This window comes from Mycteria americana, chromosome 5 (genome assembly GCF_035582795.1).
Source record: "Mycteria americana isolate JAX WOST 10 ecotype Jacksonville Zoo and Gardens chromosome 5, USCA_MyAme_1.0, whole genome shotgun sequence".
NCBI classification, from domain to species: Eukaryota; Metazoa; Chordata; class Aves; order Ciconiiformes; family Ciconiidae; genus Mycteria; species Mycteria americana.
In genome coordinates, this window is record NC_134369.1 from 49,361,104 (window position 1) to 49,382,579 (window position 21,476).

The 21,476-nt window shown below is 47.8% G+C and overlaps 2 protein-coding genes across 4 annotated transcripts in view; both read right to left on the bottom strand.

Moving 5' to 3' along the window:
• Positions 1-4,681, bottom strand: part of SPTLC2 (serine palmitoyltransferase long chain base subunit 2) — an 88,726-nt gene extending 84,045 nt beyond the window's left edge. For both annotated transcript variants that reach the window (XR_012775948.1, XM_075503356.1), the window contains exon 1: positions 4,482-4,681. Coding sequence is in view for 1 of the 2 variants with exons in the window: in XM_075503356.1 (XP_075359471.1) it covers positions 4,482-4,607 (126 nt within the window). In the remaining variant the exon portion in view is untranslated. The remainder of the gene's footprint in view (positions 1-4,481) is intronic.
• Positions 1-21,476, bottom strand: part of ISM2 (isthmin 2) — a 411,356-nt gene that overhangs the window by 108,074 nt on the left and 281,806 nt on the right. The window lies entirely within an intron of this gene.

Consider the following 21,476-nt stretch of genomic DNA (forward strand, 5'->3'; position numbering starts at 1 on the left):
CACAATTCTGTACTCAAATTCCTTTTTATACCAGTGGATAGGGCAGTTATTTAACATCTTTATCTTATCCTAACCTTCACCTGAAACCAGGGCTTATTCACATCGCTGCTACCACTAACTCACTGTAACAAGAACAACTTCCAGTATCTGTTGCACTCATCTTTGTAAGTGTGCTCTCCCAAAAGAAGTTAGACTAACCTGAATTCCAGCAAAAGCATCTATAAAATCAAGATGAAGCCACCATTTCCCTGCATCCTGAAGCATCTCAGGAGATGAGCCTACAAACAGTATGATTGCTCTCTCTAAAAAAGCCAAACACAAATCGCAGGACCACACAAGCTGTTTTCAGCATGTACACACCAGAGCTTTCAGGGGGAAAAAAAAAAAAAAAAATCTATGCTGCCCATTTTAATAGCTCTAAGAATTCAGGACCTGTGACAGTTTTAAAGGAATGCAAATCCCACAGTCCTCCCACTCTCTTCAGCCAAACTATTCTTTGTCTTCCTGAGGAAGTAGTATGAGACCTTGTTTACAAAGGCACGTATGCAATAAGCTATCTGGAGATTGCTATAGTATGACATTTGAAGACCTTTTAGAAACATCAGGAAAATTAAAATTTGTTTATACCATTCCAGCTCCTATCTGACTTGGAGATACTGCATACAACAGAAATTAAGAACTTGATATCTAAAACCTATATTCCAATTATTTTTTTGTTTGAGATTATGCTTCTAGAAGTTAAAGAAGAAATAACAGAACCATTCTAAGGTGAGCTCAATTAAGGAGTCCAAAAAACCACATTACTAAAAATCTGTTCACAATAATAGGTGGATTCCAGTAAGTTATCATCGAAAATAAGGGCACCTTGTCCCATTAAATATGTCCCACTCTCCCTATTTTAAGCAAGAAATTTTTTTCAGATGCAGTATTAGAAAACTATTAGCCGTTTGCCTCAGAGCAAAACACTCCAATGGAGAAATACATTCCAGTTTAAAATTGCATTGCAGAAAGAAAAAGCAATTTTCCCTGCACTCTTTATTATTCCCACAAGTGTCTTGACAGATCCTAAATACCATTTTTCTACTGAACTCCCTCAACACTCTCTCCAATAGACCAGAAGGACATAAAAAGCAGAATCATGCACAACTTGAAGAGGTAACTTCACTGTTCTTTTATTTAGATTTGCTTGCTTTCTCCTGGCTGTGTTCATTTCCTCACGTCATGACAATACCCTTTGAGATGTCAGGCTTTCATCTTACATAGTGCCGTATTACACTGAAGCATTAAATCAGTTTTGAACCCCTCCATAGATTACTATTCTTCCTAACCGTGCATTCCTTTAATTGTACACAGTCAGAAATAAGTTAGTTACTTTTCTCCAATATCCCACAATTTTTAATTGCTAGATGGTCCTTTAACCTCTTTTAATTAAGGTGCTTATAGTGAGATTGTTGCATTCACTGAATTTGAATCTCTAAACAGATTAACTGTTAGCAGAATCAAAGTAATTTGAACACAGGACTTCCCAGGAAAGCAAGAGAAAGAGCTGCTATTTATTTTAGTATTTCAACAGCATGTTTTTTTAATATGCTGAAACCCTAACTTCAAATGATTACTTTCCTAGCCACTGATGATATTTCATTAATCTCCAAGGTAGCCAAAGTCAGTTACTGCACAGTCTTAGTAGGCAGCAAGTTCCCCTCTCCTCTTACCAAGGGGAAGGATTAGCAGTTCAGATCCCAGCAGGAGGCAAAGTAATACAACCTATTTAAAAATTAAGGTGAACAACTTCACCCTCTTCTGCTCCTGCTGGAATAATGGTAAAGAGCCCACGCTCTATCTGTGGAGGGAGGTGTAAGGAAGCCTGAAATCTGTGTCACAAGGATAATACTCTTGAATCTAAACTTTTTTTAGGGTGGAAAAAAAAAACCCAACAAAACCAAACAAACCAAAAAACCCCAAAACTTACTCAGGTAACCACAGCAGAGATGACCTAGGTAGGGGCAGACTCCTTTTTTCACATCGTTAAAACAGGTAAAGCTTTCCTGCACTATTAAGCCTACAGGAGGGCATGGTGACATACTACCCTGTCTCTAAGCTCTCCTCTCACAATCTCCAGGCTTTTTCAGATAAATCGCCAGTGACTGCAACACTTCTTCATACCAATGGCTTTCCTTCCCCCTCCTCTTGACATCAATATATTCATTTTATCTAGATCTCTTCTTGCCTCTTACTTCTCTCAAGGACCCTGTCATAGGCTTTCTTGCAAAAGCACCTTTTTTTCTCCTCATCCTTACTTTTGTTTTTTTCTACTAAGTAGGAATTGCATTCTCACATGTAAGCTGCCTCCTTTTTGGTACTGGATTACTTTGCATTCCACAGATCTCTTCACTTGCAGATTCTTAAGTGTTGTATGTGGTATGTACATAGCATAGATATATACATACACAAATGAATATATTCGACACACAGTAAGCATTAACATGTTTCCCTTCTCCTGTGTAAAGGCCCAACAACCAAAATTCAAAAGCCAAAAGGCCAATCAAGTAGCCCAATCTGTGATACATCCAGTGACCACATCTTTGGCAACTCTAAGCTCCTATCACTGATGCTATTTGAGAAAGCTGTACACAGCTAGTACCCCTAAACAGTCACTTCTTCCAGTCAGGTTCTAACATTTAGACCCTCATTTTGAAAGTGAGCAATCTGGCCCAAATAAAATTATGGAGAAAAGAATGCAATACTCCTAATTATAAATCTCTGCTTGACCAGCAAGCAGCTGCCAGAAAGATATAAAACTTATATTCTTCCTACATCCTCTGACAATGCCTCTACACTTTGGCTTTTTACTAAGATTTCTCATGACCACTTCTCCAATGAGCCTTCCCCCCCTGCTTAGAAACAGTTGTCTCAAACACCTCAGGCTTCCAAGAAATATTTGAGAGTAGTATCACACGCAACTGAATAGAATGTCTCACAAAACAGCAAGGTTTTTAAGCTTCCTCCATTTGACATCGATGGTTTTTCCATTCACATGCTGCATCTCCCATGTTTTCCAGATACACAGCTGAACAAAATCCTTGAGGAAAAAGCTTCCGTACCCCACTTTTCTGTTCTTCTGAAGCAGAACAACATAACTGTATTCAGACTTTCTTTTTTAAAAGCACCGAGGCAGAAAAAAAACCACTCACAGAAGAACACTCACCACCACCATGCTTGGTCTTAGTGCAGATTTACACCTACGGTTTTATAGTCAGCAGTGCTTGGTGTTTGCAAGACAAGACTACCAGTGCCAGTACAAACTGACACGGCTACCAAACGAAGGTATTGTACCCCCCTTCTCCATTTGTTCACTCCCGATACCGTGCTATCACCTCCCAAGTGCTGCGACAAGACTATGAGCATCCATCCAGTGAAAGAAATACAGTAAGTGTCCTGAGTTAAAGTTAACTCAGGGCGGGGGGGAAGTTTCGTTTTATCCTGCATCAGTTCTCAATCTGGTTCATGCAGCAACTGCACAAGCCTACACTGAAAAAACAGAAGGGGCAGCACAGGAGTGAAAACAAGGAGCAACAGGAGGGATGACAATGGAGGAAGGCTTGTCTCAAGCAGCTTTAGGTGTCCAAGGAAACACAGCCTATTCCATACTGTTGGGATTGCCTTCATGAGAACCATTAAGTACCTGGCACTATAACACAAAAGTTTAGTGTTTTGCAGAGAAACAACTGGAAGTCTGAAAGCACAAATACACACTCGCATCACAGGGTGTTAACACAGCTAGATGGGAAGTGCTGCATCAACCTTTAACTCTTCCGTAGAGGGAAGTCCCTACTCAAGGCTACTTGTACCCGCAGCCCTGCCCATCACACCTGTAACAATAAAACAGTGGTGAAGAACCGCTGAAGTCTTTTCTTCGAAAGCACAGACCTGTGATATCATAGCGAGGTGTCAGTGTAAAGCTCTGCTGCTAACAAAAGCCTTGCGGTAAAGGCACAGCAATGACTTGAGGGCCTGCCGTTTCACATAAAGTTACCAGCCCGGCGACAAGGCGCAGCCCTCCGAGGAAAGCCCGCGACCGAGGCGCTGCGCTCCCTCCCCAGGCGAGGGCCGGGGGCACAGACCCGACCCCCGCCGCCCGGCGAAGTTTCGCCGAACTCCCCAACAGCCACACCTCGCTGGCCTCCCGGAGCCCGCCTGCCGCCGCCGGGGCGCGGGGGGAGGCTGCAGGCTCCCCCGGCCCCCAGCCCACCCGGGGGGGCCCTGGCGGCTCGCAGAGAGGGCCGAGGCAGCGGGGCGGCAGCGCCCGGAGCACCGAGGCGGCGCTCGCCTGCAAGAGAGCGCCGGGGACGGCCCCCGGCCGCGCCGCGGGCGGCCCCACAAGCCCTGCCCGCCACCGGCGCCCCCGAGAGGGGCGACCACCACGCACCCCCCGCCCCGGTGCCGGCCCCGCCCGGGCGGCGGAGGGCGCCCGCCGCGCACACCTGGGTGTCGGGCGCGGGCAGGCCGCGCACGTAGCCGTTGCGGAGCGCGCCGTGGGCCGCGCCGCTGCAGCCGTTGGCGCGGGGCTGGGCACCCAGGGCCGCCGCCGCCCGCTCGGGCCGCTCCATCCCGCCGGCTCGGCTCGGCTCCGCTGCGCTGCGCCCGCTCCGCCGCCCCCGCCGCGCCGCACCGGAAGCGGGACCCGCCGCTTCCCCCAATCGCCGGCGGAGACGTCACGCTCGGGGACGGGCTCCGCAACGACGCATCAGCGCGCGTGCGAGGCTGGCGGCAGAGGCCGGGGAGGGGGGGCGGAGCCCAGGGGACGGGGCCCAATGAGAGCCCCGCATGCCAATCAGATGGGAGGGTGGGCGAGGTGAAGGAAGGGGCTTGCCCAATCGCAAAGCAGACCGTTCGGAGGGAGGTGGAGCCAGAAGGTGAAAGTTGTCCAATCACTTGGCAGAAATGGAACCGGGAACGAAGAGAAGGAGATGAGCTAGCCAATCATAGCTCGAGGCGGAGGGAGGGGCACGAGCGAACAGCGGGGTCCGTCCAATGTCGGGAGGGAGGAGCAGGGCGGTGGCTGATGCGGCAGCCAATGGGCGGGCGCTGGGGCGGGCTGGCGGGGCAGGGTGTGAGGCGGCCGCGCTGAGGGGCGGGTCCGGCCCCGGTGTCGGGCTGCGCTGCGCGGCCGTGGGCGCTGCCGCGCCCGCCCGCGCCCCGGCCCCGGCCCCGGCCCCGGCCCCGGCTGAGGCCGGGCAGGGTGGGTGCGGGGGCGCCGGCCGTGTGAGCCTGCCCTGCCCTGCCCTGCCCTGCCCTGCCCTGCGGGGGGACCCGGTACGTCCGTAAACGCTTTCCCTGACGCGAAGGGGGAGCGCCGCGGAGGGCGCGGGCTGGTGCCGCTTCTGTTACCGGCGGTGGCCCTTCTCTCGGGGCACCCCAGTCGCTGGAGCGGGAGAGAGGGCCAGGGCGGGATGAGGCAGCCGCGGAGCCCCTCGCCTGCCCTCGCTGCTCCGAATCGAGGGAGCTGATGAGTGAAGCGGTTCCTTCAAGACCCGGGGTGTTGCCCCAGGACACGCAGGTCACGGGCTGGGTCGTGATGGGCTGCGCGAAAGATAAAGTAACCTGTCGCAAGTCTGACGGGAGAACCCCTGGGTGAAACTCTGAATGACTTTTTAGGATGTCAGACTTAATTACTCTAATGCCCTTTCCTGCCTAGGATCGACTTGGGAGAGGTGTATCTTGGTCAAGTCCACCTGGGTAACGAAGGACCTGACAGGAAACCCTGCAGACAAGCTCCAGGCAGAGCTTAAGTCAATAGGATTTAAATTTGGGCTTAAAGATAGGCGTATGCTTGGCTGCCTTGCTGAGCTAGTATCCCTGACAGCTGAAGTTGCCAGTCTGTTAACTCTGCCTGCGGCTGTGTTCAAAAATCATCATATATTTGGTTATGAATTTGAGTATTTTCTGACACCGTTTGGAAATACATGCTTCAAAGACCAGATAAACTAAACACTGTGTTTAGTTCGGGGGTAGGTATTACCAACCTTAGCAAAGTTTGGGTCACCAAATATCACACAGACAACACCAGAGGAAAGGTGTTCTGCAAACCACAAACTGTCTGTATTTGTGCACTATTATACAACTTGTATACATCTTGGTGAGGGAGTGGGAAGGGGAAGGCATCTGGAGGTTTCCGAATTGCAGGAGTGTTAGTTGGTAGAAAGGAAACAACCTAACATGTTTAATCACATACTGAAGAGATGGAAGAGTATGACCTTTGATTTCTCCAGCGTAATTGAGAGGGAAGGGCTGTGGTGTTTCTTAGAATGTAACTTAAAACAATCAGAACAAATCTCAGTTAACACAATGGAAAGTTAACCGGTTTAAGCAGATGAATTTGAGAGAATGGTCTCATCCTTTTCTTTCTGATTTGCTACTATTGATAGTTATTTTGCTATATTATAGTCACATCTTGGAGCCTCTGTCATGGATCTCATTGCAAATTTGATATGAACACGGAGTTCCTAACAAAAGTGAATTAGCCTCTGTGAAAGACAGTCATTTTTCTTCCCTCAAGAAGACTGGGGAGAGCTTCACAGCCTGGTTTCAGCCTATTTGTAGGCAGAAGTATGCATCCAGTACGCTTCATATCTCTGGGTCACCTTTGGACAAGAGGGCTTTTTGTAATGAGGGATACAAACACAGGCTCAGGGGTAACAAGCACAGACTGGCTGTGAGACCTTGTTCCTTTTCTTGCTGTCTGCAGCCGCTCCCATATCTTGACTGCCACTAAAGCAGGTATGGACTTGTCTGAGAAGCATTCTTTCTTCACCTGGTTTCGGTATGCAGTGAGACAGAGCCGTCAGCTAAGATGGGATGGGCCATGTCCCCTCTCTCATGTTGCTGTATAGGAGCACAGTAGAGACTGGTGTTGCTAGGAAGGACCTAGTGATCAAGGCAGCAAGCACCCCTGTTCGGCATTTGGGTGCTTGTGCAAGTGGACTTGTTTCAGGGTAGGGACACTTAGGAGTGCTGGTGGGGAAGAGGCACAGGGACCCTTCTTGCTGCTGGGCTTTTTCTGGATAAGGAGGGGAGCGCTTTTGCAGAGTTGACGTGATCTACGAGGAAATAAACAAATATTATAATGAAAAAAGAAAATGAGTGAGCAAGTGAGGGAGAAGTGTGCTAGGGGACCACATGCTGCAGAACTTTTTTTGTAGGATTTTTTCCCCCGTTGCCATAGTTGGCTGTTGGCATTTTCCTCCTGTGTCCTCTCCCTTTGAACAGAATGGATTGAATTATACTGACCACATTGTGCCATGGGGTGCAGATGGTCCACCAGCCTACACTACAGGAGGAGTTTCATCTGCTAATGCCTTACTTCTAGAGAGGATAAGCTGCTTCACTTGCCAGGCACTGGATCTCACTGCCATGTTTTCTGTTCAATTAGAGACCAAACCCCTTCCACATGTAGGTACCTGCAGACTGGTTACTTCATCTGTCCTTGAACCCAACTAGCACAAACCCTTACAATGCAATGGTTTCAGTTTTGGTTTAGGAAACACAGGAAGAAAAAACATTAAGGGACCCACTGGTTAACTCGTGCAGGACTGGGCAGTCTCACACGGCGGCTGCAGTGCTCCCCTGCACATGAGACCTCATCGTGTTGCCAGGACCCACCCTGCCCTTAGCGTGGGGCCAGCATAAGCTGGTGTTGGAGGGGCATCTGGCCCCTTCTGGCACAGGGCAGGGGGCAGGGAAGGCCACGCTCACCCTGGGGCTGCAGTGACAGAAGAGTCCAGGATATCCATGGAGACAAGTCCCAGCATGGGGGTGCCATCCCAGGGCACAGCCGCTGCCGCAGGCAGCCCCAAGCACATCCCACAGAGCTCCTGGAGTCACACCTGCAGGCAGCCCTGATACGGCTCCATGTGACACACGAGATGCCCGTGTACACAGCTGGCTGCAGCTTGTGCCTCTGGACTACACAGTTGCAAAACAGAGGAGCCAAATATGCTCAGAACAGCAAATTCCAGTTCTGAGTTTCCTTTTAGGTCTCAAGGATACTATTCCTGTGAGCTGGCAGAGCAAGCAGCCTTACTCAGCCAACTGAATGAAGCAAAGGACTGTATCAGAAAATTCAATGAGTCAAAAGGAAGAGTGGACCGTAAGTAACAAGTCAGACAAGCAGGCTCGTATCAACAGAGAGCTTACATCACTGACATGACTCAATGGGTACTGTTTCTAACTATCTGTAGGTTTGGGGATGACAGAGTAGAGTTGTGAAGTTTGGAGACAGCAGAAGGGCAAATTCAGGAAGGAACAATTGGGTAACCACTGGGACAGAGGAGTGTAGCAGAAAAATTTTCTGCTCCAACATCCCAAACAGAGAGAACAAGGGCCTTCTGCACTGATAAGAGATAGTCAGAACTTGTCACTGAGATGCGACTGAGGGGAAGAATTTCCTTTGAGAAAGGAGAGAGTTGATAAGCGGGGCAAAATTTGGTATGTGAATGATGCCAGCTACGCAGAGAGTCTTGATGGAAGATCTTGAGGCGGCTGTAGTCAGAAATAAACCTAAGCCTTTGACTTCTATATTTGCAATGCAGAGACAGAATAAGCAGTGGCTCAGCCATTGCATTCAAGGCAGTTAATAGCAGGCAGACTGCTCTGAGAGGGAACAGTCTACATTTTTCAGGTGCCTTTCCTCGTCATCTTCAGTCTCCAGGTGCAGGCTGAAGTAAGCACAAAATGAGTGCTGAAGGTGTAATTGAAAAGGCTGCAGTTTGGGCAGACCAATATTGTTTCTTTTTCCTGTTTTTGTTTCACAGTTACAGCAATCTAGCACTGAAACTGCAGGGCCTGTGCTGGGAAATTATTCCAGGGGAGCAGCGAACCTTGGGTTTTAGCTTGGGTCTGAATGGCAGAATGCCTGCCTGAAGCATAAGAGAAGAATTAGCAGAAGTGTGGAAAGCTCTTTGGGGACCTTATAGCCCTTGAAGAAAGTAGATAGCTACGAGGGTCTGTTGTGGTTTAGCCCCAGTCAGCAATTAAGCACCACACAGCCGCTCGCTCACCCTCCCCCCCAGTGGGATGGGGGAGAGAATTGGAAAAGCAAAAGTACAAAAACTCGTGGTCTGAGATAAGAACAGTTTAATAATTGGAACAAAATAATAATAATAATAATAATAATAATAATAATAATAATAATAATAATAATAATAATAATAGTAATAATAGTAATGAGAAGGAAAACAACAAGAGAGCAAGAGAGGAACAAAACCCAGGAAAAAACAAATGATACAACTGCTCACCACCCACTGACTGATGCCCGGCCCATCTCTGAGCAGCGATCCCTGCCCCCTGGCCAAGTCCCCCCAGTTTATATACTGAGCATGACGTCATATGGTATGGAATAGCCCTTTGGCCAGTTTGGATCAACCATGTTGGCTGTGCCCCTTCCCAGCAGAGCATGGGAAGCTGAAAAGTCCTTGACTAGTGTAAACATTACGTAGCAACAACTAAAACATCCCCGTGTTATCAATATTATTCTCATACTAAAATCCACAACCCAGCACTATACCAGCTACTAGGCAGAAAATTAACTGTATCCCAGCCGAAACCAGGACAGGGTGCCCCAGGAGAATTTGTCAAGCCCCTAGCTAAACTTCATGGGAATCTGGAGAGGCTATGGCGTAGGTCATAAGAGGGAGTGATGCTTGGAAGGTTGGCTAGCCTGGTGTAGGAATGACCATAATTTGTCCTCAGCATATCTTGATAAGTAGGTAAACCGTGAATGCCCACAGCAGCTTGCTTTCTTCTCGTGGAGGCAAAGGGAGGCAGGTACATGTTTGTAAACAGTGGAGTTGGTTTAAATTTAGCTAAGCTGAGAGTTGTGTTTCTGCTTCAGGAGAGACCCTCCCTTATCCTTAACACTTTCTGCTGTGAATGCTACAGTTTTAGGCTCACCACAGCTTCTGTTTCACTGGCTGAGAGAATAACAACATTCTGGAAATAACTTACTCTAAAGCTATGCAATGCAAAAAAGACTCTGTTCAGACTATTTTCCTCTCTTTTTTGCAATGAAGCCTTGACTGAACCTATCTCTGGACACTGATTTAGACCAGAATTTGTAAATGCGATGAACTGTTTGCCTGCAGAAACCAGCCAGGCTTGCTGAACATTTTTGTGGTGAAATGGGAAAGGAGTCAGGAGGGAGGTTTGTGATCGGAGATGCAAGAGGCCTGAGAGGATATACCAGGGACTGAAAGATGTGTATTAATACAGGTCTGATGAGCCACAAGAAAACAGATGTAAGAGGAGGTGGGATGATATGTGTAGGATCAGGGTGTTGGCCAGCAGAACATGAAACCTCTTTGGATTTCCTCCCTAAGGACAGACTGACTTAACCCCCTGCAGTTGTTATTCCTTTTGATACATACAGCTACCCAAAAGTTTAATCCTTCAGTAGGAGAGAAGTAGATAACTTTATTTACCTTTTTTTTGTAAGTTACAAAATATGTATAAGGTTATGTTTCCAATGGTGTGAGGGAATCAAGCAGCAGGATGCTATTTCCTTGCTTGTGGCTCCAGTCTTCTTTCAGCCAGTACTGAAGGGCGGTTTTTCTCTAGGTTTCAGTCAGGGTTGACTACCAAGATTGTCCTAGCTTTTTTTGGAGCCTTCTTCTCTATGCTTCATCTGCTTTTCTTCATGTCCCCTCTCCCCAAGACTCCTGTGCAAAACAGTACTCAGAAAGTCATGTCCCTGTCTGTCCCTGTCCATCCCCCAGTTCAAATTTCTGGATGTTTGCCTCTCCTTTGGGCAGTGGCTTGTGCAGTGTTTTCAAACGGAGATTGCTGTTTCTCTGCAATGGAGCTAGACTGTATCTTACAGCTAACTGAAGGCTAGCAGTAACATCCACCCGCTTTCACTATGTTTCACCCAACCCATGGCAACATCTGGTTTTTTTGGAGCCTGAGTTTTGGGTCTTTCTTTATGCCATCACAGTGGAACTGTGTGGTGATGTGTCTTCTCAGGTCCCTCACTGGCATTGTGGGACCAACAAAGGCTGTAGCTCCAGGAACCCTTGTACTTGCCACTGAGAGAAGCTGATATGGGTTAAAACTTTCCTAGCAAAAATGATGAGTTTGGTCCTACCGTGCAATCCACCTTGTATCCGTGTCAGATATGTGGTTTAGTAGAGCAGGAGAGGCAGGTTTGGGAATGAATGGCTGAGATGGGAACAGTTATTTTATCATTCTTGGCTTATGTTGGCTTTTGTAAATGGAAATATGGCCTGGTAGAGTCTGTGGTCAAGATACAGGAGTATTGGCAGAATGGAGGTACATTCAGTGCACGTTTACTTGGGCAGCAGTGGTTGGAAGCAAGGTAATCTCAGTAGCTTCTGATCTCATATTTGGTTCCTGTGATGTGTTGTTAATCACCCATACTGCTTCGGCTTTCATGTCCATCCTCCATGGACATTCATTGTCACTCATGCTTATTGCTGCTCAGGTTGGCGAGTGGTGAAGCAGCATGGTAGAAACTTTCTTTAGGTCTCACATTCAGTTACTTTCTGACAGTGCTTTGTGCATCCACACAGGCCTCAGTCCCCCAGGTTCAGGGCTCCCTAGTGCATTCATTACTAGCCCCTCCATCTCAACCACACTGGGGATTTGACCTTGCATAGTTGACATGATGGGGCTCCTATTTAATGACTCACTCATTTGTCTCCCTGTCTCTAGCAGTGAAGAAAGTCCTGTGGCTGTAACCTATGACCAGGGTCTCTGCCTTTTCTGCCACCCATGTCGGGTGATATTGAGCCAATGAGTTAATTTTGTTTGTGCCTTGCTTTCTTAGTCCATAAAATGAGAGTAGTGAGACCATTACCCTCCCTCTCCCCTCCCCATCCAGGATAAAGTGAAAGGCTGCATCTGTGCCGTATAAACAAAGCCCTAATTTACATGTAAATGTGTGTGATATCGCTGTAGCAGCAGAGTTGTACCAGTGAAGCCCTCCTTGTGTGCAGGCAGCTTATGTCAGCAGAATAGAGCTCTTTTTTGAGCACAACTTTTCCAAGCGCTATCAGCTATATCAGCAAAAACATTGAATACCAATATAACTCCATCCTCATTAGGACCCAGAGCCCCACGATATTTTAATTCCTTACTTCTTTTTAGGTGCTTAAATACTTTTGAGGATCTGGGCCTATGACTTTTGGCACTATGGAAGTGTCCCCAAACCCTCCTCCCATCAGGACCCTGGTGAACAGGTTCAGAGCAGATGTGGTCTCACTTTATCAATGGCTGCAGAGCGCTCTGAGAAACTCTGGTAAAGGGCATTGAGCCCGGCAGAGCGCAATCAGGCTGCTATGGCTAACTTCAAGGAGGACCACAACTGCTTCTGCTGCTGCTGCTTCTGACAACGTTGTGGTACTGCAGCAGACTTGGACAGGTTCCTCCTTATTCACCTGGTCCTGTGTGAAGAACAGAACTAAAACCAGTGTTCCCTTGAAAATGTGTCTTTGTTGATAGTTTTCGTTTCATCCCTTACTGATGCTATTACAGAAGTGGCACCTAAGAACAGCATACTGTAGAGAAGAAGAGAGATGGTGAGGGCAGTGCTCTAGCACCTGAGCTTCAGGTGACTAAAGCTAAGGTGACCAAACCTTAGCTTGGAGAGGAAGGAAGGAGCAGTTTGTCCCCTTTCAGGTACCCAGCACAGTTTTGCAGGTTCTCATTCTCCTGCCTCTCCTCTTTAGAAAAACTGGATGAAGGGAGATAGACAAGTTGACAAAAGACATGGTGTTGTGGTCTAACCCCAGCTGGCAACTAAGCACCACACAGCCACTTGCTCACTCCCCCCCCAGTGGGATGGGGGAGAGAATCAGAAGGGTAAAAGTGAGAAAACTCGTGGGTTGAGATAAAGACAGTTTAATAGGTACAGCAAAAGCCATGTGTGCAAGCAAAGCAAAACAAGGAATTCATTCACTGCTTCCCATCAGCAGGCAGGTGTTCAGCCATCTCCAGGAAAGCAGGGCTCCATCACATGTAACGGTTACTTGGGAAGACAAACGCCATCACTCTGAACATCCCCCTCTTCCTTCTTCTTCCCCCAGCTTTATATGCTGAGCATGACATCATATGGTGTGGAATACCCCTTTGGTCAGCTGGGGTCAGCTGTCCCAGCCGTGTCCCCTCCCAGCTTCTTGTGCACCCCCAGCCTACTCGCTGGTGGGGCGGGGTGAGAAGCAGAGGAGGCCTTGACTCTGTGTAAGCACTGCTCAGCAATAACTAAAACATCTCTGCGTTATCAGCACTGTTTCCAGCACAAATCCAAAACATAGACCCATATGAGCTACTATGAAGAAAATTAACCCTCTGGCACAGTGAAAACCAGCACACATGGCTAAAGGAGCTTTTTTTTAATGCTCAACTTTATACCTGCAGAGTGAGTCAGTTCAACTCACTGATCCAACAGAAAATTATCCCATGGAAAATTCACTAGTTTTCCTTCAAGTCGGTGAACTGAACTGACTTGGTGGCTGGGGGAAGGTGGCCATAGATTAGATGTAAGGGGAAACTACTCCTTCTGTGTAGCGAATTGCTTTTGAATTACAAATCTGGTATTAGGGATGATGGGAGCACAGAAAGAATCAGCCACCTGAAGCTCAGTCCAGAGAAAAAGGGCAGTACAGCAAAACAGAAGGCTGCTGCCTCTCCTTTTGGCAAGGATATTATTGTTTGGATAAAAGAGAGGCTTTGCCATACAGTGCAATGGGGTGAGGGAGAAGTTGAACAGAATCCTTACCTACCCATAACTAGGTAGTGAAAAACTTTCCCTTCAAACTCAAAGTAAGTAAAAGCCATGCTTAACTTGAGGAAAGGAAACGTGTTAGAGGCTGTGCCCTACCATAGGGGAAACGTGCCCCAGGACGAGGGGTGGATACTTGGGCTTCCCTCAAAGAGACAGTGCGATGCCGCAGGCAGGGCATGCACTGAGCGCCCGAGTTGTCTTTCCCGCTCACAGTGTGTGTGTTGATCAGCATCAGCCAAACAGGGCGGCAAGGCTGGCTCTGTGCTTGCCGCCCGAGTGCAGGGGAGAGACGTCTGTGCCCGACAAGTGTACGGGGCAGCTATGGGAAATGTCAATATTCACGGGAAAAATCTCATCTCCAGTGAAGATGCTGCAGGCCTGAGTGGCTGCTGTGTCGGGCATGGCCATAAGAGGGGAGTGTGTGCTCAGGCATTAGGTGTCTTTCTCCGGGCTGGAGCAGCCCCGGCTGGGTTGGCTGTGGGCTCTGCAAGCAGCGTGGAGTCTGCCTGGGTCCCACCTCCTGTGTGGGGCTAAAAGCAGGGCCTGTGCCCCCGGAGGCACCTGAGCTCGGCCACAGCCAGGTGTGCAGGTAGCGATGGTGGGGATGGGGAGAGAGGGGAGCAGGGGTGGGAAGGTGAATCGCCATGTGCAGGTGCCTGTCGCTTCCTGGGGATGGGGGAGGACGAGATGTGCAACCCTGACCAGTCCTGGGAGAACTGGGGCTGCCTTGTCCAGAGATGCTGGGCAGCCAGGTGGGGAAATCTCATTTCAGTTGTATCCTCACTCGTGTACATCAGACCACTGGTTGTATTAGCTGGATCATACTCAGATTAGGGCATTCAGGCTTGAGGATGGTGATGTTGAGGTGCTTTTAGGAGGGGTAGGGGACCTCAAGAGAAAGAGAGCTGAAGTCAGCAAGCTGAGCTTGAAAGGTTTACAAAGAGGAGGGTGGGTCCAAAAGGATATGGGCAGACATCACTGCCAGCTCTCTAAAGGAGACGTTTTGCCTGAAGAAGCACTTAGAGCATTTTGTAGACCACATGTACAGAGCATGCAAGCTATATAGCAGTAACAAGTGGGACTTGGTTGTTAGCAACCCTGTCAGACTCAGGTGGCTGTCACCCTCACGATATGGGCCATCTCTGACTGTCTGCCTTTGCTACGTGCTTGTTAAAACTCACCACAGCACAAGGCAGAAAAGGACACTTGCACCATGCAATATGGGAACTTGAGGCTCCACCAAGTCTATGCTTGCTGGCTCCTGTGGGCCCTGTTAGCTGTTAACTGGAGCTGTCATGTACATATGGCACTTGCCACCTGGCCTGGCTGAGGGCAGGTCTGTGCCCACCCTAGTAACACTGCCCAAGCTCTAATCCCACCAGCACTTTCTGGAAGACCTTAGGGAACCTGATGTGACAGTGGTAGCTTGGGAGAGGTCCCCAGGCTGTGTCTGGTGGTGTAAGTGGGAGCTGAGTTTCATCTTTTGATATGGGGTGATACCTGGCTGTTGTGTAGCAGAGGAGCTAGGGACTCAGCTCATGGCTCCTATCTACCATGCTCCTCCTATGCTGTAAAATCAGTTACTGCTGTTCTGGACTTCTGTTTCCCCGCTGTCAGCAGGGAACTGAGCCCTCCTGCAGGGACCCACAGGGTGCTTTGAGGAGAAACAGAATTGAGATTGATTTCCTATAGTTACCTGCCAAGAAACGTGAGCAGCAGGGTCCAGTCAGGAGCACCAAATGCCCTGACCAGCAGCTTCCCATGAATTGACACTGCAGTGGGGCACACAGTCTTCTCCTTATAGATCTGCTTCTCAGGGACATTTTTTCCTCAGAGTCAGAAACAGAGGAAAATGAATGAGACAGAGCTGAATTTATTCCTTGTTCATGCCACAGCATGAAAACAAAATGCATCCAAGAATAAACTGTACTCGAGCGGTAGGCAGGTGTTGTGGCAAGGCTGGGGGAGACAGGGTGGGTGCATCTTTTGGCGGCTGGCTGAGCATGTGTTGATCTTGTGCTTCTAAAGCATCTTACGCCCGTGCAGCAGAGGGATCTATAGTTGTAGGAGCAGGGCCTGTAAGTCTGGCTGGTTATCTAGAGGCATAGGTGATACGAGTGGGAGAGAGCTGCGGGAATGTGTATTGCTCAGCACATACATGTTGTGTATCATATGGGCAAAGGGTGTTGCACAGCAGGGGATGTAGTGTGTGTGTGGGCTGCGGGCAGGGGGTTGCTGTGTGTGTGGATGCACCGGGCAGCTGTGCTGGGAATGGCTGCATGTAAGGACACAAGAGGTTGCTTTGCAGTTAAATGAGGCGAAGAATTACCATGGCGACCGCACTCTCCTCTCCCTGCCAGATGCCAGCCTCCCAGGCAATAAGGTTTGTGCGTTGTTCTAAAAGCCCCAAACTCACCCTCCCTCTTTTGAGAATGGGTGAGGACCGTGCTGCCCCCTCTGCAGACTGGGAGAGCGGTAGCCACTGGGATATGGGGGAGGTTTCTGCACACTCCATCTTTCAGCAGGTGGGGGCCACTGTCTGGGTACCTCCTACACTGGTGGCTGCTGCAGTGCAAAGACAGAAGGACTGTGGTTTGAATTACTACGATACATTATGGTTCTTGCACTGTATGTCCACACAGTGTCCTCAGGAGCAGTGAAGTCTGAGCCACTTGCCAGTTCTTAGGCACCTACTGTGCCTGTGCAGAGAGCTGTCTGTTGGAGGACCTTGCACCCATGCTGCAAGAGAGGTGCTCTAGGGAGCACCACAGCGAACAACTCCAACCCTAGCACCACCAGGAGCCTGGAGCTCACCAGTGGTAGGTACTGCAAGACTCCAAGAATAGACAGAGGGCAAACGTGCACCAGAACATAAAGCCTCCTTGCACCTAGTGTATTCATGCTTGCTGTTAGTGCCCACGCAGAGTATGTTTTCTGTTCTTACTCAGTTGGATCAGATCATATCCTGTGCTGTAGCCCCTGGCAAAGAAAGTACCGCTGCATCTTTCACGTACCATGGGAGCTAAGGTGCGTTCCTCAGATACCTTACTCCTTTCATCTTCAGAGGCCTTATTTCTTTCATCAGCTCTCTAGGTTTAGTGCTCAGTGGTCTGTGAAGCCATATAAATCATCTCTCTCCTGTGCTCTCAGTTAAAGGGGAGATGGTTGCTTTGTGTTCTGTGGGGAAAACTTGGAGGAGGAAAGGCTTTGTGGCCTAAAATGTTTGGAAATGCTTGGTTTGGGGAGGAACACTGATGCATCCTGCACAGACCCATATGCAAAAGCTAGAAAGAACAAACTAAGTAGATGGTCACACTGGTCCTGTAGGCTGAAGTGCCACAGGAGACCAGAGAGGTGCTGTAGACCAACAGCTAGGTCATCACATCACTTCTGCTGCACTGGAACATTGCAGAGATGCAGAACACAGCTCTGCCCCGCTGCTGCCCATTGCAGCATCTTCCCTTGAGTACTCATCTTTTCCCTTTAAGGGTTTTTGTTTAAAGCACAGAAAAGCATGCTAGACACTGACAAACAGGTATTGTCATCTTGCAGAGTGCTGGCAAAAGAACAAATAGCTGCACTTCAGTGGAGGTGAAGCAATCTCTCCACACAGCAGAGATTTGCTAATTTGCACGGTCATGAGGTCTCATTGGAAAGATATTTTTAAATGAAAAAGCAAGGGAATGATGCAAAATAGATTTGAGCATATTCCAGGAGATAGTTAAATTTTTCATAGTGAAAACCGATAATAGATCAGTCTGTGTGCTATGAACATCTCACCACAAAAATACATCACAGGAGGCTTCTGCTATCTATTCTTGGCTGAGCACTGACCTTGGCTATTAGATCTCAATTAAGCAAGTATGTGACTAATGTTTCTCTCTCTCCCACTTTTCTGCTGCAGAAAATAATATTCAATGAATCAAACACTGAGTACCTGCACACTTACTCTCCAGATGGGACCCATGGTTTCTCAGTAGGTTCCATGTCACTGGAAAAAACTGCATTTCTTGTGTGAATTCCAGGGAAAGGAAGTATTCAAGATCTGTGGAGCCAGGCATTGCAGCCTTCAGCACTGAGCAGCCTCTGCTGTTCCAGAACAGTGTGCAGTGATGCTTGCAGCTACAGGGGAGGGGTGAGTAGGCCACAGGGATCAGAAAGAGCATGCCATATCTTCAATTCTTTATGCTTGCTCACCTGGGATCCTTCTTTCCTTTAATTTCTCCCTTATCATTTTGTCCTAGGAGAAGGGAAGAAGTGCGAGTGGACTAGACAAGGGTAGTAATAAGACTATGCAAGACTTGCCTTGCTCCGTAAGACCCCTGTGCAAGCCAGGAGATGTCTGCAGACTTGTTCCACTTTCAGCCCAGGTAAATGCTGAAGCATAAAAACAGCGTGCCAAACTCAGATCTCTCTCGGAGCACAATCACAGCACTGGGCCAGGAAGGGCTTGGAGGAGATCATATCCCTACACTCATGTTTGACATCCAGCAGCAGCTGTCAATAGCAGGAGCAGCCACAGAAACAGTTGTCAGAGAGGTGTGCTCCTGCTGTTGACAAGTGAGGACAGGGCGTTAGGAGGGGATGAAGAGTTCTCTCTGCCAGCTAATTACGTGTGTTGCTTACAGTTGGGATTCAGGCAGGGAACAGGTGACATGGCAGCATCTGAGCTACAAAGATGGAGGAGGCGGCAGGGAAAGGATAGATTTTGGTGCACTTGTTCTAGCACTGCTTGGAGACAAGAGGAAGAGTGAGGGGAAAAAATGGATTGTGGACAAGGACACGCTATCTCCTACAAACTGCCAGTCCTATGGGGAGCAAAAGAGATGCCACTTTGTCACCAACATTGTGATGAGGATTTGATGGAGCAATGTCAGTGTGAAGAATAGAAGATAGGTCTCCTACATGGTGGAACAAAATCCTTGCTTTAAAAGGACCTGTGACATGTTTTCAGCTGTCTGGGCTGAAAGGGGCTTATTTGCACGCAGCATTCAGCTGGGTTTAGAATGGCTGCAGATTATTTGCCGTAGTGTGGCTAAAATCTTCCTGAGCCCCTGTCATAGACACCTGACAATCACCACTTTTGCAAAGTAAGGTTTCATGATAGCAATGAGAACAAGCCAACAAACTCAAACCAGTCATTACAAGATTGGTGCTAGTCTCTGACGGTCTTTCCAGGTGCTGGCTATATTTGACAAAAGGTCAGACTAACATCTGACTTTAATCTTAGAAGAATTCTGTCTGACAAGCCAACGGGGAAAAGGCCAGTGTATATGAAAGTGTGCTGACTGGAGTGGCAGAAAGCTGTACCTAAGCTTTATCTCAGCCACTGGGACAAGGTAAGACAACGCCAGATCAGTTCTCTCAGTTCTAGAAAAGATGGGACATGCTATGCAACAACTGGGAGTGAGAAGGGTGTTAGATCTTGGTGCTTGTCCCATATTCAGTGTGTGTTTGTTCCTTTTTCTCTGCCTGCCTTGGCTGTGAGCAGTGACATGTCTTCGTCCTTGGAAGAAACTATTTCCAAACATTTTTTGTTACCACTGCTGCTGAGAATTTCTCGATGCTCCACTCAGGTTTACTTTTGTTCAGCTCCATCCCATGATTCCTACCTCCACAATCTCAAGATTTGTCTAAGGAGCCATCCCCTTATGAACCAGCGAGTCTTTCCAAAATTTAAATTCTGTCTGAAAACAAAGCTAACTCTGAAGCTTCAGCAGCAACAAACACCTCTGCCTGGACTGATTGTTTTTACGCAAGAACAGTGCTTTGAAAGATGAGTTTCCTTTCCAGGCTGTGTGCTCTCCTTTGGCTCTTCCATCATTTCGAAATCAATAGCTGTCTCTGATTGCCCCCCTCCCCTCCAGACCCTGCTCTTTGCTACCTCATTTCAGTTTTAATTTGCCACAGCAAAATTGCAGTCATTTTTCCCCCATCCTAATTAAGAAACCTATCCGTTAAGGGGAAAGAAAACAAAACCAAAACCTTCTTATCTAAGCCCTTAGCGCAGAACAGAGACAGAAATGATTGGTGAGATGATCACCTCTAGAAAGCCAAGGCCTTTATTGATTCTTCTGGCCTTCCTCAGTAAATACAGAATGAGTTTTAAATTCACCTAGAAGGAAGCTAAAAGCTAATGTAAAGGGCTGGCTTCCCAACATCAGAGAAGAAAGAGGCAGCATGTCTTCTAGACTGACTCACTTTTTACTCTCTGTAACATAGTTTCAACAAGAATATTTGGAGAATGTTTCGTTGTTCCTCATAGAATCACAGAATCATTTAGGTTGGAATAGACCTTTAAGATCGTCGAGTCCAACCATAAACCTAACACAGCCAAGTCCACTGCTAAACCATGTCCCTAAGCGCCACATCTACACATAAGTGTCAGTGCCACCTCACCTTATTTCTATGTCAGTTTCCCCACATTTTGGTATAAATTGGCCTTGCTCCTGACCTTCCGGGGGTTAATGGTCCTGAGCTACATTTTGGAAGAGCTTTGAGGTCATGAAACAGATTAGAAAAGCTGTATTGTGGGCAAGTGGCCTCCTTCAGCCCAGCCAGCAGCACCGAGTACTTGAGTTAAGGAAATAAGCATTGAGTGATGGTGAAGGAGGGCACAACCTCAGTGCTAAGACGTGTGATTACAGACACAAAAAGGGAAAGGCTATGCAGAGAAGCTCAGGGAAGAGTCCTCTACACATGGGGATTTTGTGGAAGAGGACATTCGACAGCACCATAGAAAAAGCTCAGAGACAGAATAGTCCCTACTGACTTGGGAAAAAACAGATGGGAAGTGACTCCACAAGGTTAAAACTTTCACTGTCCAGAGGAATAAACATCTCTGTTCTGCAGAGAGGGAAAGCTACTGCAGGCTTTTCCAGACTTTATCCCCTCCCTCCTTCTCCCCTGCTGTAGTGGAAGTGGTAGATAGCTTCCGTGGTGCCTAACTGAATACAAGCCCTAGCTGCAAATAAAAATCAGATCTGGCTCCCTGCTGTACTCCAGACACTTATTTACCATCTTGGAGAGAGAAGCATTTAGCTGATTAACCTGTTCAGTGTCTCTGTGCATAGTCACCTTCCCCTAAGAGGCATCATACACTTAAAATAGCGGGAACCAGATGGGGATGATGCTCACTGGCCTAAAATTACTCTGATATTCCAGATTGTTCCTCTCTTGACGGGGACACCAAGAGTAAAATCCCTCAGAGCAGGACCTGCTATAAAAGTCCAGACAAGTCTGCATTAAGAGCATAAAAGTAGGCTTTTGAGCCTGGCTTCCTAAGGGAGTAAGGCTTGTGTTCTCATCGTTTGTGCATGTGTTAAACTCTGGGTGTCCTCACATTCCTGTCCAGTAACTTTGAAAGCTGTCGGTCTATTTCAATTAGATTTGATAGATGGCATAAATTTCACAGCTAATTAAGTTCCTGCAGGCTTAGTAGGTAGCCAGTTAGAGGAGAAGGACCCTATAAATACCCTGATTCAGGAAATGGGTGCACCATGCATGTATTAAACACTGGAGAAATCACATGGAAAAATGACTTACAAATGCTCAGCTGGAAGAAAAGCTTCAGTGAGAGCTCACAATTTTTCAGGAACATAAATCCATAGGGAACCATGGTACATTCATTCTGCATGTATGTACCACTCACAAAACTACTGCTTTTGTTTTATTGAGATGT